The sequence below is a fragment of the Bos grunniens genome, chromosome 9 (genome assembly GCF_055505025.1).
Source record: "Bos grunniens cultivar Pamir isolate PY7600 chromosome 9, Bosgru_T2T1.0, whole genome shotgun sequence".
NCBI classification, from domain to species: domain Eukaryota; kingdom Metazoa; phylum Chordata; class Mammalia; order Artiodactyla; family Bovidae; genus Bos; species Bos grunniens.
This window is the reverse complement of record NC_141173.1, coordinates 94,906,981-94,925,504: the sequence shown is the minus strand read 5'-3', so window position 1 is coordinate 94,925,504 and position 18,524 is coordinate 94,906,981. Positions and strand designations below refer to the sequence as shown.

General features: G+C 41.5%; 1 protein-coding gene across 4 annotated transcripts in view; it reads left to right on the top strand.

Moving 5' to 3' along the window:
- The window catches only part of TMEM242 (transmembrane protein 242), a 43,266-nt gene that overhangs the window by 5,555 nt on the left and 19,187 nt on the right, over nucleotides 1-18,524 (top strand). For 2 of the 4 annotated variants that reach the window (XM_086318533.1, XM_086318534.1), the window contains one exon: nucleotides 3,767-3,904. In XM_086318533.1, the coding sequence (XP_086174659.1) occupies nucleotides 3,767-3,904 (138 nt within the window). Of the gene's footprint in view, nucleotides 1-3,766; nucleotides 3,905-7,300; nucleotides 10,080-18,524 lie in introns of those variants that run through there. The other 2 variants (XM_086318535.1, XM_086318532.1) reach the window with 2 other exon arrangements.

Below are 18,524 nucleotides of genomic sequence, written 5' to 3'. Positions count from 1 at the left end.
TGAAGGCCATGTGACATGTAACTCCAGTGGGTAAAGCTTGGTGACTAGACCTTTAAAAACTTAAGAACAAATCAATTTTTAACATCACTTCAACTAAAATTAGTTTTAGAGTATATAGACAGTAGCTGATAATAATTCACTTCCCTCACAGTCAGTTTCTGAGACTGACAGACAAATAGAGCATGTACCTTTTAAAAAATCTGAAAGTTTAGCAAAACTAAGATTTTGTTGGAAGTATTGCTGTGTTATTAAGGGTTGTGTTTATAACCCATCGTTACCTTTTTTACTTAGCAAAACATGTGGATTTATGTAGACTTTAAAAAAGATTTATGTATATCTATAACATATATAGTTTTTGTCCTCAGGGAAATACAAAATTTTTAATTTAAGTTTCAAAAATAAAACTTAAGCCAGAGCACCTAAACTGAGCCTGGTGTAATAATATTTGGTTAATGATACTGCTTCTGGATGGAAATAAGCCAGTTAGAAGTTGGTGTATTTATGTGAGGTCTGTAGTGTCTAGGGAACCACTGAAATTAGAGCAGCCTGAGAAAAGGAATAAGAGAGTATATTGTTTTCATCATAGAAAATGGCTAAGGAAAATCTCTTTGGTTGGGACACGACTATTTCTGCAAAAAGTATGTCTTTAGATAGAATCTGTTAGGTTTTAGGCATAGGGATACAGATAAACAAAATGTTTCTATGTACTGTGAATAGCATTCTCAATCATAAATAGATGCCTAAAAAAAATACAAAACCTTTAAGAATGGATTGAATAAAAAATAAATGGGTTGAGCAATATAAAGACAATTTTCTAAAAAAAAAGACTTGAATAAATGAAAATATATTTCCAGATGAAAGGATGTTACAGATTTTCTCTTACCAGTTAGCTAATGTTTGATGTCATTCTAATGAAAATGTCAGTGAATGAGGTGAGTGGGAGTTGGAAGGACTCTTGACAAAATGTTCTAGGGTTTTTCTGGAAGAATGAATAGGTAAAAACTTAAGAAATACTTGACAAAAAGTAATGTGCATGATGTAAACACTTTCTGAATATTCAGACTTTTTCTGATTCTGTAATTACATCTGTGTGATTCTGGTATAAAATTCATAGTATGAAAATAGCTTAGAAACAAACCTCTGTATGTAATTTTCTCAAAAAAGTTTAAGAGGAGAAGGATTAATTCATAGAATGGTGCTGGGGTAGTTGCTAAACTGTTGGGGAAGTGAACTCCCTTTAGTTACCAGCTTCCAACAGGACTAAAGTAAATATCAGATGAACGAAAAAGCTGGGGGTAAAGAAGTTTTTTAAACAGAAGTATAGCTAGAAGAAAAGAGAAATGACTGTGACTTGGATGAGGCCAGTTAGCTTAAAATCTTTAGAATGCGTCTTTGACCAAAAACAAACAAGCAAAATAAAAAGATTAAACTAACCCGGGACTTCCCTGATAGTCCAGTGGTTAAGACTGCGCTTCCACTGCAGGGGGTGTGGGTTCCATCCTTGGTCAAGAAAGTAAGAGCCCATCATTAAAAAAACAAACTAGGGAAATATTACAGCACATATGATAGGGCTTCTGAGTACATTAATATAGAAAGAATATACAAATTAGAAGACTTTAAGTATATAACATGAATATACAATTCATAAGGCATAAACGTTGGCTCATAACTTGGACAAATACTCATTCTCAGTAACAATAGAAATATAAATAGTCTTTCTTTTTTGTGTTTTTAGTTTTCCTGAGACCATCTGATGCTGGCTAGCTTGAAATGGTCCTCGTGAAACAGCACTGTAACTTAGTACAACCTTTTGAAAAATACTTTGTATGTCTATCAGCTTATAAAATATTCATGCTTCCCCCACTTAGTAATTCTGTTTTGAGGAATTTTCCCCAAGGACTTTATCAGAAATGTAGATAAGTGTTTAGGCACAAGGAAGTTTTTAATACAAAAAAATTAATATAAAAACCTGAAACTAGTATATATTAATAATTGATGGCTAAGTAAATTATGGTGTCAGTGCGGTGTAACCTTTAAAAATATTTGAGTTCTTGACACTATGAGAAGATGAAAGTTGAAGATTAAAAACATTTTAGTGGTGTTAAGTTGTTTTTAAAATGTCAAAATATTTACCATAGTTTACTGGATAATAAGATGGAAGTTTTTTTTTTTCATCCTATTTTTTATACATACCAAATTTTCCTCAGTGATTATATAATCAGAAAAAAGTAAGATTCAGCTTTTGAGGAAGTTAAAATTTTTATTTTTGTTTGTTGACGTTTAATGTGTTTTAGCAGACAGGCGCATGGAGAAAAATAATAAATTCTTAATATTTCCTAAATTCTACCGTTTCCTTTAAGATTTTTTCAAAGGATAAATTGTATTTCATATTCAGTTCAAACTGTGGGAATGTCCCATAGTTGGTTTCAAGTAGACCCATAAGTATCATCACATCTTTGTCTATTTCAGCAGTGTGAATATTTAAATTACCCTAAGTAATGATAGTTTTTATTCTAATTTACACTGTGGATTTGTTTCCACTTAAAAAGATACTTTCATTTACATTTTGTGTTGTGTTGTATTTAGAATCAGAAGTGAGAAATGACTGAATGGCAAATTCCTGTTAGTCTATAAAGCCAGACTGCTGAAGTGCTCTAGCTTTTATAAGCTGTGAAACCTTGAACAAGTTATGTAATCTCTCTCTGCCTTAGTTTGGTCTTTAGTGAAATGAGGATCATAGTAAGTGAGGCTGAGTGAATTAATACATGCAAAATGCTTTAAACAGTGCTTGTCATATAGTAAGGGAGCAATATAAGCCATATATACATATATCTACCTGTCTATATATATATATATAAAGCTATATATAATTGTTGGGGCTTTCCTGGTGGCTCAGATGGCAAAGAATCTGATGCAGTGCAAGAGACCTGGGTTCGATCCCTGAGTCAGCAAGATCCCCTGGAGAAGGGAATGGCAACCCATTCCAACATTCTTGCCTGGAGAATTCCACGGACAGGACTGTGGCGGGCTATAGTCCATGAAGTTGCAGAGAGTCAGAGACAACTGAGCAACTAACACTTTTCACTTTTCTTTTCATATATAATTGTTAACTGTTATGTAGTATTTGGAAATACAGGATCCCTGGGAGATTGCAGTCCTGCAATCTTATAAAAAATTAATCTCATTTAGAAATAGGATTCACGGTCATTTAACGGTATAAGGAAAAATGTGGCTTTGGTCCTTCTGATCAGTCTGATTTAATCATTGGTATCAGTAGTGAAAAGAAACGTTTAGTGTATGAATACCACTTGTGCAGCTTATTCATAAAACAGGAGATCTGGGAGTAGCTAACCACACTCAGTAGGACTTCCCTTTCCCACAGATGGATTGGTGGCCGCCGCCTCTGGATCCGTAGCGCCCTGCTCGTACACGCAGTGCTGCTGTTGCCCTCTCCGTTTCGGTCATAACTTCTAGGTGGCTGCTCCCCCAGCCCCACCCGGGACCGAAGTGTTTCGTCAGAGAGAAGTTGCTCTGTGTACCTAGCTTGACTTCTGGCACGGTGCCTTGCACACTCAGATGTTTGTCAGAGAAATTGTGATTTAAGTTATGCAGTTATTAAGTAGCAGAGCTGGAATTTGAACTTGGATTGGTCCAGTGTCCCAGTGATCATGGTGCTTACCAGAGAGTCATTAATTTCAAACACTCTCCAAATATTTATTCTTTCAAAGTGATGATTTTTACCTCAACCTTTCTGTCTTCATTGCAGGGAAGTATGGCCACAGCTGCCTTACCAGAGAGTGGGTCTTCCCTGGCCTTGCGAGCCCTGGGATGGGGCTCACTTTATGCCTGGTGTGGGGTCGGTGTGATCAGCTTCGCAGTCTGGAAGGCTTTAGGAGTGCACAGTGTAAGTAACTACAATCTTATAGTTGGTATCTGGAATGTTGATTCTATTTTGTCCTGCCTAAATCATCCAGATTTTCAAATTTATATATAGTTTATTTACTGTCTTGGGAAGTGATGACAGAATTGCCTCAATTCTTGCTAATAACTAGGCAGCTTGTCATTACTAGTAAATCATATAAATAATTTAAATATTTGAAGGTGGTAAAGCTTCAAATATAATTAAAGTAATGACTAATTCATAGCAAATGGTCATTCTGTATAAATTGGCGAGAGCTACTTGTTCAGGAAAATTATTTAATTTGGAATAGCTTTCTATGCTGTTTGACATCCATATTTATAAACATCGTTGTAGAATAGTTAAAGCATTTTAAAATTGTTATTTCAATTATTAATGTGTTTACACATTATTGGAAAAAGACTTAGTGCCTGTGTGTGTGTAATTTATACTCCAAGCTAAAGAGCTGTACATTCAGAATAATGGGAAGTTCTATGGGCCAGGCTCTTTATGACAGATGAGAGTTGGTTGTGGTTTAGAATGGGTGCCCGCAGTAGAGTTAATGAAAAGAAGTTCCAGATATATCAGTGTTTCAAAGGCAGGGGCAATAAGGATTTGTTATAAATTGAATGTTGGAGGTGAAAGTCAAGTCAAGGATGTCTCCAGGGTTTGGTCTGAGCAACTAGGAAGTGGACGGGACCAGTGTGAGTGGAACAGATGCTAGAGGACCATGTGAGGAGCCCAGTCTGGAGCTTGTGAGCTTGGGAGAGCTTTTAGATAGCCAGGAGCCAGGTGGAGAGTCAAGTAAGCAGTTAGATATAGATGGGTGGAATTCAGGGGAGAGGTCAAGGTGAAGGTGTAAATTAAAGACTCATCAGTATGTGGCTAGTATTGAGTTGGCCAAAAAGTTCGTTGGGATTTTTCTGTAACAAGAGATCAGATAAGCCCACAAAGGCAGTGAATGCAGAGCAGAAAGAGAAAAGGTCTGAGGAAGGAGCTCCTGGGCGTTTCTAAGGTTTAGCGGTTGAGGAATATTGAGGAGGTTTCCCTACCAAAGAGGTAGAGAAACCCAGGAGAATGGCGACCTGGATCCAGGTGAAAAAAGGTGGATGCTGGGTACACATCACATTAGGTGAGAACGGATCATTTGCTGAGTTGGCGATGTGGCGTCGTCGGTGGATAAACCTGAGTGGAGTGGATGTGAAGGAGAATGGAGGAGAGAGAGTGGAGGCCAAGTATGGGCAAGTCTTGAGTTTGGCTCTAAAGGGAAAGGAAGAAATGGAGTCGTAGCTATAAGGGGGAATGGGATCAAGAGAGTGTTTGTTTTTTAAATTGGTTGAATTAACAGCATGTGTGTGTGCTGATAAAGTGAAGTCACTCAGTCATGTCTGACTCTCTGTGACCCCATGGACTGTAGCCTACCAGGCTCCTCCATCCATGGAATTTTCTAGGCAAGAGTACTGGAGTGGGTTGCCATTTCCTTCTCCAGGGGATCTTCCCGACCCAGGGATCGAACCCAGGTCTCCCGGATTGCGGGTTGACAATAGTGTGTGCTGATAGGCATGGAGAAATTAATGCAAGGGTTGTGGGGGAGTTGTTGGAGTAACAGGTGTTATTGTTAAATTGTTCACATTTGGTTTAATCATAACTACATAGGCATTAGTGTACTTTTGACTTAAAATATACTGATAGACAAATAGACGTTAGCAAATAGACGTTGCTTTTTTCCTAGGCTAATCTTTATATTTAAAGTAACTGCCCAATCAGTAGTCATTATACCAATAAAATAGGGATTGATTGAAAAAGTTAGAGAACTTGTGATGGAAGATTTTTTGATGACTTTTAGACACCTCACTTTTCCTTTTGATCAATATAAAATCTCTTCATTTCAGGCATTGTACCAGACATTTCAGACGTAGCAGATTATTTAATCCTCTCAGTAACTATGAAGCAGGTATTAATATCTCCCATGTTATAAATTAGGAAATGAGGACTCAGGTCAGTCACTTGCCCAAGATTACACAGCTTGTAATTGGCAGAGTCAAGATTTGAAGGCATATCTGATGGTCTGCAGAACCTAGCCCGTTTCCAGTTTTACCTACCTTAGCTAAGATGGACAATAAAGGAGGAGGTCAGAGGGGCCAGGGCAGGGGACGGAGGGAGTGAATTTGGTTTTTGATTGTGGCGTGATCCACAGTCTTGATAACTTGACAGATTTTACTGGGTATCTTCAATGTGAACCTCATCTCCTAACATAATTGACCTCAGTCTGGTATAGGACGGGCCGTTCTTTCCTCCTATAATATGAGAGCCGTTATTTGAAAACAAATGGAAAAGATTGGGAGGAAATGTGTCTGGTGATAATATGTGAATGAATTATGGGTGTGTGGGTCAATTTCTTATTTTACTTTTCTTTGTAACTCTTAAATATGCATTGCTTTAACAGTAATACTGCTTTTAAAAAATAGTCCTAGGTTTTATTTTTATTAATTTATGCTGACTATAAAGCACAACTGCTGGGGAGTTCACAAAGCCTCCTTGACCACACATGAACTCTGTGTGTGTGGCGGGGGGGATGCAAATAAGAGTCGTTATTAAGTTTTTGATTTCTACAAAAATGGCAGTCTGTTAGCCATCACATTGAGTGCATGGAACTGATAATGTTTCTAGAGTGCAGCGTAGGTCATAAATCAAGTAGTGAAGTTTTAAGGTATTTAAAAATATGAACAGTCTGTTTTAGAAGAGTCATAAAGAATCAATCCAGATTTTCATAGACCAACAAAATTAGGCTCTACATTATATGCTTGAGAACTTGGGCTTTATGGGCTAGACTGTGCTATTTTTAAAAATTTATTTACTTATTTTAATTGGAGGCTAATTACAGTATTGTGTTGCTTTACCATACATTGACATGACTCAGCCGCAGGGGCACACGTGTCCCCCAGCTGTGCTATTTAGTGTCTAGAATGTGAACTTTGTTTTATGGCACTGATGAGAGATTATTACCCAAATAAAATATCTGAGGGGCAGAATTCTTTTCAGATTGGCACTATTGATTCTTTAGATGGGCACTTTTGCCGTGTCTGAGAAGTCTCACAGAAAAGTGAACCCACTGGTAATTTTTTAGGATACATCTCTTAAAAGCCACGGTGTTTATTAATTTGTTTATTCAAAAGACAAATGTGGGCCTTCCCTCAGCCTGGCACTGAGCTAAGACAGAGCTCCCCTGTAGACAGTATGGGTGATTTTCCAAGGAAATTCTTGTTGGATGGCTCTTCTCTGAGGCTTACGGAGAGCAGTATGGTATATTTCAGTTCTGCATTTAGAGAGTTTTGATGATAACTGTGAGGTTGCCCTGATTCCAGGGATGAACTTTTATTACTATTTACTGCCTCTTACTAGGAAATTATGACCAACCTAGATAGCATATTAAAAAGCAGAGACATTACTTTGCCAACAAAGGTCCATCTAGTCAAGGCTATGGCTTTTCCAGTGGTCATGTATGGATGTGAGAGTTGGACTGTGAAGAAAGCTGAGCACCGAAGAATCAATGCTTTTGAACTGTGGTGTTGGAGAAGACTCTTGAGAGTCCCTCGGACTGCAAGGAGATTCAACCAGTCCATTCTAAAGGAGATCAGCCCTGGGATTTCTTTGGAAGGAATGATGCTGAGGCTGAAACTCCAGTACTTTGGCCACCTGATGTGAAGAGTTGACTCATCGGAAAAGACCCTGATGCTGGGAGGGATTGGGGGCAGGAGGAGAAGGGGACGACAGAGGATGAGATGGCTGGATGGCATCACCGACTTGATGGACATGAGTTTGGGTGAACTCCAGGAGTTGGTTATGGACAGGGAGGCCTGGGGTGTTGCAATTCATGGGGTCACAAAGAGTCGGACACGACTGAGTGATTGAACTGAACTAGGAAATATCATTCTTCTGTGAGGAAGGAAAAGTTTTAGTCAAAAAATGTTGAGCAAAAATGGTCCCAGCCTTTGCATTTACTTAGTATTGAGCTGGTCATTCTAGATAAACACATATAAATCAGAATCAATTCCTGCTTCAGATAGTTAAATTGTAAATAAATCTCTGGTATAAACCAGTTCCATAAAAAAGGGTGCCCTCTAGTGGCTGACCTAGAGCAGCTCGCGTTCCCTGTTTTAATTCACAGCTCCATCTGCTGGCCTTAAAGAGACCATGTTGAAAATGCTTAAAGCAAAGCTTTTTAAAAATTTTTATTTACTGGTTTTTATTTTTGGCTGTGCTGGTCTTGGTTGCTGCGTGGGCCTTTCTGTGGTTTCGGTGAGCGGGTGCTACTCTCTGTGGTGCACTGCCTTCCCGGCACAGAGGCTTCTCATTGTGGTGGCTTCTCTAGTGGGGAGCTCGGCCTCTAGGACATGAAAACCTCAGTAGTTGCGGCACATGGACTCGGTGGTTTGGGCAGGTGGGCTCAATAGTTGTGGCCCACGGGCTTAATTACTCCACGGCCTGTGGGATCTTCCTGGGTCTGGGGTCGAACCCGGTGTCTCCTGCATTGGCAGGTGATTCTTTACCACTGAGTGGCCAGGGAAGCCCTAAAGCAAAGCTCTTCAGTTTCTTAGAAATATTTTGGATTTACTCGTTGTTTATTCAGAGTTAGTGTAGAAGTTCATTTCACGAGGAACATGTTTAATGTATCAGATATAAAGAAAAAATTTTAATTTACACAATGGTAGATCATTTAAGAAGAGATTCTAAAAAAGGAGAGAGCTAGTGGAAGCTATCTTGTCAGCCAGCTGAAGCAGATCAGGGTGTCCAGGGTTTAAAGTGGGACCCCTGCCTACCTTCAAGTCAGAATCAGTGCAGGTCCAGCCTGGCATCACCACACCAATTCCACCCTGCTCACCAGCTGTGGGCATGGCCTGATTGCTCAGAATGGGCTCATCATTTACTTTGAATTATGGTATTTTATCATGTGATTATTTTATCACAGCATCTGAACTGTGAAAAGAATGAACATTTAGTATGGGTTCATGTTAAGTTTAGAGACTTGTGGAGATTAAATGCTTTTCAGGCAGTAAATAAGGGCATTAGTGATACTAACTGGTGACCCCTCAATTGTCAAAAGAAAAACCATGCCACCTGCAGTTATTTAAATGTTAACTTTTTTACCTTTATTGTTTATAGTCGGTATAGACGGAGAGGTTGAGCATATTTGTGGTTAGACTGTCTTGGTTTTTTTTTTCTTCCCTTTGAAGGAAAAGCATTAGGTGTATAAAAAATTCCAGATTAATATGATCGAAATCGTTATAGCTTTTCATGCCTAATGGACCTGTGTTCTACATTTATTTGAGGTGAGGTTATCTCAAAATACTGGTCAGAATCACCCACTGCTAACATTTATTGTAGTTTGTATAGAATATATTCATGGTACTTGGTATAGTTAAAATTTACAAGTCAATTGCAGTTGTCTTCACAGGAGCTAAAACCTTGATAGTAATAAAACCATGAATGGAAACATTTTCATTTATTGTGAAATACTTTAAGTTGTCCCAAGATTTTATTTTAAAAATCAACTTATAAATGGAGTTTTTTATTAACCATGGAATAAGTATTTGTTTTTATTTATATATATTGGTATTTATTTTTAAAGAAAAATATTTAGGACCTATCTTTTTTTAAACAAAGATGGTTTTGTGTTTTGTAAAAAAAATATGTACACATTGCTTAAAAAGTCATTGTAGAAAAGTTAAAAAAAAAAATCACCAGAAATCTCTGAGTTGTAATCACTTGTTATAGTAGAAACATCCATTTAGACCTTGTATAGGCATGTTCATATAATTGTAAAATATTTTTCTATTGTACTACTCTAGAACTTTTTTTTCACTGAATAGTCATAGGAACATCTTTGCGTAGTAGAGTATGTGACTCTCCATTACTTTAATGGCTATGTGGGGCTCAATTGTAAGTTATAATTTACTTAATCAGCAGCAGCATTTAGACTGTAATTTTTTACTGTCAGACACCATGGTAAACCTCTGTAGGCATACATCTTTTTGTACTGTGTTTCGTCAAGAAATGTGTTCTAAAGACAAGATGTTATTGTTGAATCGAAGTGTATTTTTTGTTTTTGTTATCTGTTGTTAAATGTCCCCCCAGGAAAATATATAAAGTTTAGAAGATATCAACAATGTATACAAGTTTCCTAGCATCCTTGCCATTAGTAGCTTTTGTTACTCTGAAATTTTTGCCAGTCTGACATATGGAAAATGTCTTCCTTTACCTTTCTCTGAAGACCCTGCTGCTGTACAGGCCTTTATGGGAATAATCTGTGATTGGGGTCGTGCATACTCTACAGCCCCAGTCTTCCTCCTCATTTAATATAGGTTGCTTTTTTCTCAAAAGCCCAGACCTCTTTTTCTTTAAAAAACTAAAAGTTAAACATGTTAAAACATATTTTAAACATCTCTCTAAAAGTTGTCATTTGATTTTTCCTGTTCTAAGTGAAAGTGAAAATCGCTCAGTCGTGTCCAACTCTTTGCGACCCCATGGATTATTATAGTCCATGGGATTCTCCAGGCCAGAATACTGGAGAGGGTTGCCTTTCTCTTCGGCAGGGGATCTTTCCAATCCAGGGATTGAACCCAGGTCTCCCGCATTGCGGGTGGGTTCTTTATCAGCTGAGCCACCAGGAAAGCCCAGGAATACTGGAGTGGGTAGCCTATCTCTTCTCCGGGGGATCTTCCCGACCCAGGAATCGAACCAGGGTCTCCTGCATTGCAGACGGATTCTTTACCAACTGAGCTATCAGGGCAGCCCTTTCCTGTTCTAAGGAAGATCTTATTTAAAAGTTCTTTTCCATTATGGCTTATTACAGGATATTGAATGTAGTTCCCTGTGCTCTACAGTAGGACCTTGTCTATCCATTCTCTGTATATTAGTTTGCACCTGCTAGTCCCAGATTCCCAAGCCAGCCCTCCCTGCCCCCTGCAACTGCAAGTCGGCTCCCTTTGTCTAATTTGTAGATAAGTTCATGTGTGTCATAGTTTAGATTCCACATATAAGGGATATCCTTTGGTATTTGTCTTTCTGACTTCCTTCACTTAGTATTAATATGATAACCTCTATGTCTAAAACGCTTACTCCTTGGAAGGAAAGTTATGACCAACGTAGATAGCATATTCAAAAGCAGAGACATTACTTTGCCAACAAAGGTCCATCTAGTCAAGGCTATGGTTTTTCCAGTGATCACATATGGATGTGAAAGTTGGACTATGAAGAAAGCTGAGAGCCGAAGAATTGATGCTTTTGAACTGTGGTGTTGGAGAAGACTCTTGAGAGTCCCTTGGACTGCAAGGAGATCCAACCAGTCCATCCTAAAGGAAATCAGTCCTGGATGTTCTTTGGAAGGACTGATGCTAAAGTTGAAACTCCAGTACTTTGGCCACCTGATGTGAAGAGTTGACTCATTGGAAAAGACTCTGATGCTGGGAGGGATTGGGGGCAGGAGGAGAAGGGGACGACAGAGGATGAGATGGCTGAATGGCATCACCGACTCGATGGACATGAGTTTGGGTGAACTCCGGGAGTTGGTGATGGACAGGGAGGCCTGGCGTGCTGCGATTCATGGGGTCGCAAAGAGTCGGGCACGACTGAGCGACTGAACTGACCTGAGGTCTGTCCGTGTTGCTGCCAGTGGCACTGTTTTGTCCTTTTTTCTGGCTGAGTAATATTCTGTTGTGCACGTGTGCACCGTACCTTTATGCACTCATCTGTTGCTGGGTGTTTAGGTTGTCTCCATGTCTTGGTTGTTGTAAATAGTGCTGTTGTGAATACAGGGGTGCGTGTCTCTTTCTGAACTACAGTTTTCTGTTAGTATAGTCCCAGGAGTGGGATTACTGGATCGTAATGGCAACTCTGTTTTTTAGTTTTCTGAGGACCCTCCATACTGTTCTCCATAGTGGCTGGACCAATTTACATTGCCACCAGCAGTGTGGGAGAGTTCCCTTTTCTCCACACCCTTTCCAGCATTTGTTATTTGTAGACTTTTTGATGATGGCCTTTCTGACTGGTGTGAGGTAGTACCTCATTGTAGTTTTAATTTGTGTTTCTTTAGTAATGAGTGGTGGTGAGCATCTTTTCATGTGCCTGTTGGCCATCTGAATGTATTCTAAGAAAGATCTTTTACAGGAAGGACTATAACACCTCATCTCTGGGACAATATTGGGTGTACGCAAATAAAACTTATTTTCTCCAGTCTCTTTTTGGTAGCTGTTGTTAGGAATACTTTTATATTAATATTTAGGCCCACTTCTTAATTACCTTATGACCAACTTGAGGGCTTTTGCTAATTACAGTCAAATCTCTCGACTCTGCTAATTTCAGTTTTTACCAGCATTCTGGTGTATCTCGTATTAAGTGCATTTGTTCTTGCACTATGTTCACTCATTTCAGATGAAAGCAGCATTGTAGGGTGAATGCTCCACCGCCATACGTAAAATAAAACTAAGGGAAAGCTTTAGGGTTTTCCACTTCTAAGATATCTAAGAAGGAAGCAGCCTTCATGCTCTATACTATTCATTGGTTTAGGTCAAAGATTAAAAACAAATCGGAGTCTTCTGGCAAATGGTTTCTTGGTAGCCACTTCTGAGTGGTCTGCAGGGGAAGTCTGAAAAGAGGCTAAAACATTTTTCTACGTCCTCGCCTGATCTAGTTTCAGTGCTTCCAGAGATTTCTACCAGCTTCTGCCTCCAGGAAGAGAGCTTCAGTTTCTTATTCTGCTTACCGCCTGTCAGCAGCCCCATCATGGCTTCCTCTTCCTGATGGTACCTCCTTGACCACTCAGAACACGTCATCATGACCTTGCAGAAATGACTCCATCTGTCACGCTCTCGGGCCTTCAAACAGCTTAAGTATTGAGGGATGTTTTTCCTGGAATCATTTTTAAATTAATTGGAAGTGGCACTGGCACGGGTTAAACTCCGGTCTGAGGTGACAAGAACATTTCTGTACGCCTTACTTCCCATCCCCAGTGCAGCTCTAATGGGCTTGGCCTCCTGGTGGTGAGAAGCACTCTGTGAACGTGGAGAAGCAGTTTGGTGACAGGGAGACCGAGTCAAAGGGGCTTGCTCAGCTTAAAATGGGAGATAATGACTGATGTACTTTCTTTTTTCTTTTTGTTTTTTAAAGCCAAGGGAGGAGGGAAGAAGGGATTCAGCTGTTTTGGCATATTGCCAAGATTCTTCTTTTAAAAACCCATCAGTTTCCTTTTATAAGTAAAATAGGGCCCCCAGCATTTTATACAGTAAGAATGTGCAACAGTTACCAGGGAAGATAAGCCCTGCCTTAGAAGCCTTCTTGTTCCACGCCTGACACAAATCAGGCCTAATTATCTCAAGAACATTCTCAGTCTTAATGCCACTGGAGGTCTGGCAGCCTTGATGTCACATGTTGTCTTTTCCTTTGTCCTTACTTCTTACACTGAGCGTGGAAAACTGGGCTCACGTGAGCTGATCTCTAGCCAGAGCCTGTGGAGTGAAGACCTGAGAGCGCACGCTTGCCCCTTAAGCTTTCTTTTCAGAGGTACCTACTCCTGACTGCTGTGCTGTGTTCAGTCACCTCTGACTCTCAGCGACCCCATGGGCTGTAGCCCACCAGGCTGCTCTGTCCATGGGATTCTCCAGGCAGGAATACTGGAGTGGGTTGCCGTTTCCTACTCCAACCTATTATTGGTTAGTCACTTACAAATATCTAAAACTATGAAAAAAAATATATCAATTGGGCTTCACTGGTGACTCAGACAGTAAAGAATCTGCCTGCAATGCAGGAGACCCGAGTTTGATCCCTGGGTTGGGGAGATCCCCTGGAGAAGGAAATGGCAACCTGCTCCAGTATCCTTGCCTGGAAAATGCCATGGATAGAGGAGGCTGGCGGGCTGTCGTCCATGGGGTCACAAAGAGTTGGACATGACTGAGCAACTAACACTTTCAGTTCATCGATCAGAATATGAAATATTCTCTCTAGTTTTCCTGACTGAAATACTTCTAACAATTTTAACCAATGTTAGCTGTGACAAGACTCTTGGGGCTTTCAAAGCTCTTGTTCTTTTTGTACTTGTTCATGGTCCTGCTTGGGCTGTTGTTTTCCACTTCCCACCATCCTGTTTACTGTTGTTTCCTCCTTTGCCCTTGTATTTTCTCCATGGTTCTGGTCATCCCAGTGGCTTCCTCCACATGCAGACAGCTGCCAGGACTGCATCTCCAGCCAGAGCCCTGAACTCCTAGCTCGTGGGCGCATTTGACTGGACACTGATCTTGGACGTCCGCTGGGGCCAGGTGTGGTTCCGCTCGAACTGTCCTTTACTTCCCATTTCACCCTCCAGCCTACTCCCAGCATCACTCCTGGTGAATGGCAGCAGCGTCCATCATCCAGCAGTGCTGCCTAGACTGAAAAGCTGGATTTCATTCATGACCACACTCTTTCTCCCCCCTCAGTCTGATGTGTCACCAAGCCTTGCTGCTACTCCACCCCCACAGCCCTGGGGTTGGGGGCACCTTCCTGCCGTACACGTCTTATAGCTAACGGTGGTTCTGCCTGCCTCCCAACTGGCCCTGCCATGGTGTTTCTCCACACGCGGCTAGGACATGCTGGGCTTCATCTTCCCCACACCTGCCTGCAGCTGAGGTAGGCTGCACCAGTCACCTCCGCCTATAGCCGTACCATGAAAGGCACAGAAGCCGAGACAGCGTCCACGGAGGGGAGAAGGCTCACTTGTGTCAAATGTTGCTGAGAGATCAAGTGACAGAAGAGTGAAGACAAGACCTGGATGTAAACCCAGCAGAGAATCATCTTAGATTCTCTCATTTCCCATCTTTCCCTTCATCTAAACCATGAGTGCTTGTTAGCTCTGCTGCTAAACATAGCCCAGCTCTTTCATCTCTCTCCATGGGTGTGGTGGGCCTTTTGACATGCCTGTGAGACCCAAGAGACGCTGCTGCAAAGCCCCACCCCCACGAGGGCATTCGACCTCCTCCCACCTGCCTCTGCCCAAGGATCTCGCTCCCGTAATTATCCCCAGCCTTTGCTGATCAACGGCTTTCTCTCTGCTGCAGTGTGTAGAGACGAGTTCTAGTCTCTCCCATCTAAAACTCTTCTCTTCTCCTCTGGCTACCAGCCCATTTGCCTGCTTCCTGTTATAGAAGAGATTTCCTGAAAGAGTTGCCTGTGATCCCTGTCTCCACTTCCTGCCCCGTTTATCCTCAGTCCAGTTTCCTTCCCGGCACCCCTGAAACTGCTGGTGTCAGGGCTCCGGTGCCCCGCGTGTTGCCGGGTCCAGGTCTTGTCTTTACTCTTCTGTTACTTGATCTCTCAGCAACATTTGACACAAGTGAGCCTTCTCCCCTCCGTGGACGCTGTCTCTCGGCTTCTGCGCCTTTCACTTCGCCCTGTGTGTGTCTCCTTTGCCGGCTCCTCCCCTGCAGACCCTGAAGCATTGGCGTGTCCGGTGGCTTCGTACTTGGGCCCCTGTTCTCCATCTGAACTCAGCCCTTGGTGCTGGTGATTAAAAGCAATCTACAGTCTGACAGTGTCCACATATACAGTTCAGCCTCACCTTCAGATTTGCCTTGAAACCACACGTGGTCCATCTCTTGTGTCTCACGGCATGTCAAAGCCCCAGGTCCTAACCAGAACTCTTGGGTTTCCTCACCTTCTCCCCAACTTGCTCCTCCCTTAGTCTCTTCCATTTCAGTGAGTGCCACTCCCATCTCCCCAGTAGTTCAAGCCAAAAACCCAGCAGAGAATCATCTTAGATTTTCTCATTTCCCATCTTTTCCCTTCATCTAAACCATGAGTGTTTGTTAGCTCTGCTGCTAAACATAGCCCAGCTCTTTCATCTCTCTCCACCTCCATTTTTGCCTGGTATATTGAAATGGTTTCTTATCTCGTATCTCAGCTTCACTTTCCCTAGAATTTTTCCCGCATGTAAGTCGAATCATGTCACTCGTTTATCTAGAAACCCTTCAGCATCTCCTGTTGAGGAAATCTTATAGGATGTAGCCCCACCAACCTCGCTGACCTCACCTGAGCCCCCACAAGGACCCCTCCCATCCCCTACACTCACCTGGCCCTGGACCTTCTTGTTCCTTCAGCACAGCAGCCTATTTCTGCACAGAGCCTTTCTAGCTTTGCCCAGGACACTCCTTCCCTGGGTCTTTGCACGGCTGGTTCCACGTGGCCATCCAGGGTTTCAACCCAGATTTATTTCCCCTCCTCAGAGATGCTTCCCCAGACTATCTAATTAATTGTCCAAATGCAAGAGCCTCTTCACTCCCTCCACTCAGTTCCTCTCTGGTGTTGCCCGATTTTCTTTTCCTCATAATGCTTGTTGCAAAATGAAGTAACACTAACCACTTAAAAACTGTTTCTGTCTTTGCAAAAAAACCCCTAAATTCTAAGAGGGTGGCACCCTCATTTCCCTTGTTCCCTGCTGTGTCCTCGGCACCCACCAGAGCCTCTCGTGGAGGAGGTGCCCCGCGGGGGGTAATCTGACCACGCCGCCGTGTTGTTTCAGTGGCTCCCTCTTCCCTTGAGAGTACGTTCCAGGTTCCCTGATATGGTTTATGAGTCCCTCCCTGACCCGGCCCCTGCTTATGCTTTAACCCGTTGAGTCTCAGCTGGGGGTGGGGGAGGTGTGGGTGGCAGTTTTGCTGGGTCCCACCCCCAGCCATGAGAGGGAGCTGGCAGTGTCTGGAGGTCCTTTCGGCCATCATAACTGCAGGGGAGCATCTAATGGATGGAGGTCAGTGGTGGTTTAGTTGCAAGTCCTGTCCGACTCTTGGGACCCCATGGACTGTACCTGCCAGGCTCCTCTGTCCATGGGATTTCTCAGACAAGAATACCGGAGTGGGGTGCCATTTCCTCTTCCAGGGGATCTCCCCGACCCAGGGATCGAACCCCCATCTCCTGCGTTGCAGGCTGCTGCTAAACATCCCACAGTGCATAGGACAGGCCACAAAGAATAGTCTAGTCCGAAATGTCAGGAGTGCCACAGTTGAGAGTCTAGCTGTTCCTCTTATCCTTTGTCATGGTCAGAGGTCTACGCCTGCTGAAAGGTCATGTTCTTTCCTTGAGCCTTGTCCTTGCTAATTGCCCACCTGGAACACCCCTTCCCCTCTTTACTGTTCCCAGCTGCTGTTGACCCTGTTCATGGCCTTGATGGAGGCAAATTAAGCTTTAACCTTTACAACATGAAATTAAATTTGTTTTGGCAGTTTGGAGTTTTTTTATAAAGATAACTTAAGTTTCTACCTCAAATTGAAAGTAACTTCCATACACAAACATTCTTGTGTCTGTTTTTTTTTTTTGGATGGGTAAAGCTGTTGTTACTGAGGACTACAGTATTATGTGTATTGTTAGTCCAATTGCAGAGAATAAATGAGCTGACTTAGTAAACAGCACCTATGCAGTTTAATTTTTTGACCATGGGCTCTTTCTCACTTTTTAGATATGATTTAGTGTGTTTAAACACACATTAATGAATTTTAGTTTCTTTGTGCCATGTTTTCATGTTGTCCTTTTTAATGATTAATACAAGCAGCTTGCCAGTTGATATTACGGTATTTGAATACCATAAGTAGGAAGTTGGTCCCTGGGTTTTTTTGAATTGACATTCTACCTTTGTTCTATTCATGGGACAGAGCTTTGTGGCCCTGCTTTTGTCCTTCCCCGAGCCGTCCCACTATTGCTGATGAAAGAAAACGCTTTCAGGTTCTGTGGTTTGTAAAGACCCCCACATGAGGATTACAAAGTTATTTATGAGCAATAGAATCACAGCCCACTAATTTTTTAAAAACTACAATTTGCCTGTTATGATTTTTAAATCACAAGATTTTAAAAAATAATTGTGTTTATATAATGCTCCGCTTGCATGCTGGTGAGTTTGTAGCTTGTAAAATTAACACAACCCTCGTTGCATCTTTTTTTTCTTTTTCAAATCCATTTGCACATGGATTATTTTTTTAAAACTTTCCACAGAACAGAATATTTTAAATAACTTCAAAGGATAAAAATATTCCTTCTGCCATTGCATATTTATTTTACTGTGTTTCTAGCACTGTAGACTCTTTTTTAATTTTATGTTCTAATTTGGTAAAGGTAGATACTAGTTTTGAAAGGGATTAAGAAATCTTTTAGTTTACTCATAGCTTTATCTGAAACTTATTGTATCAACCTTGCTAAAAAACCCCAAATAGGCACCATTTTCCTTACCCCTTTATTCAAAACTCCACACCAGGTGGATTCTCCAGCCCTGCCTTTCCATCTTATTCTCACCTGTTGGCCCCCAGAGCCTTACTTGCCTCAGTTCTGTAGTTATTTCCTCATTCTTTTCTACCATGAACAGTGACTGAATCCCTGTTCATGTACCAAGCTCTGTGCTAGAGGATAAAGATATGCTGTTAAATAAAAGGTGTTCCCTTTGACGAGTGACAATTTCATAAGTAATTACGTTTGTGTGTGATAAATCCTGTAATGGAGAGAGGTACGCAGTGGTGGCAGATTTTTAAAAAGTTACTTCCTGGGAGACTGTAAAAGACTTAGGAGAGGGTAGAATATGGATTCCTAGAGAGAAAAAGGGCATCGAGAGCTAGGG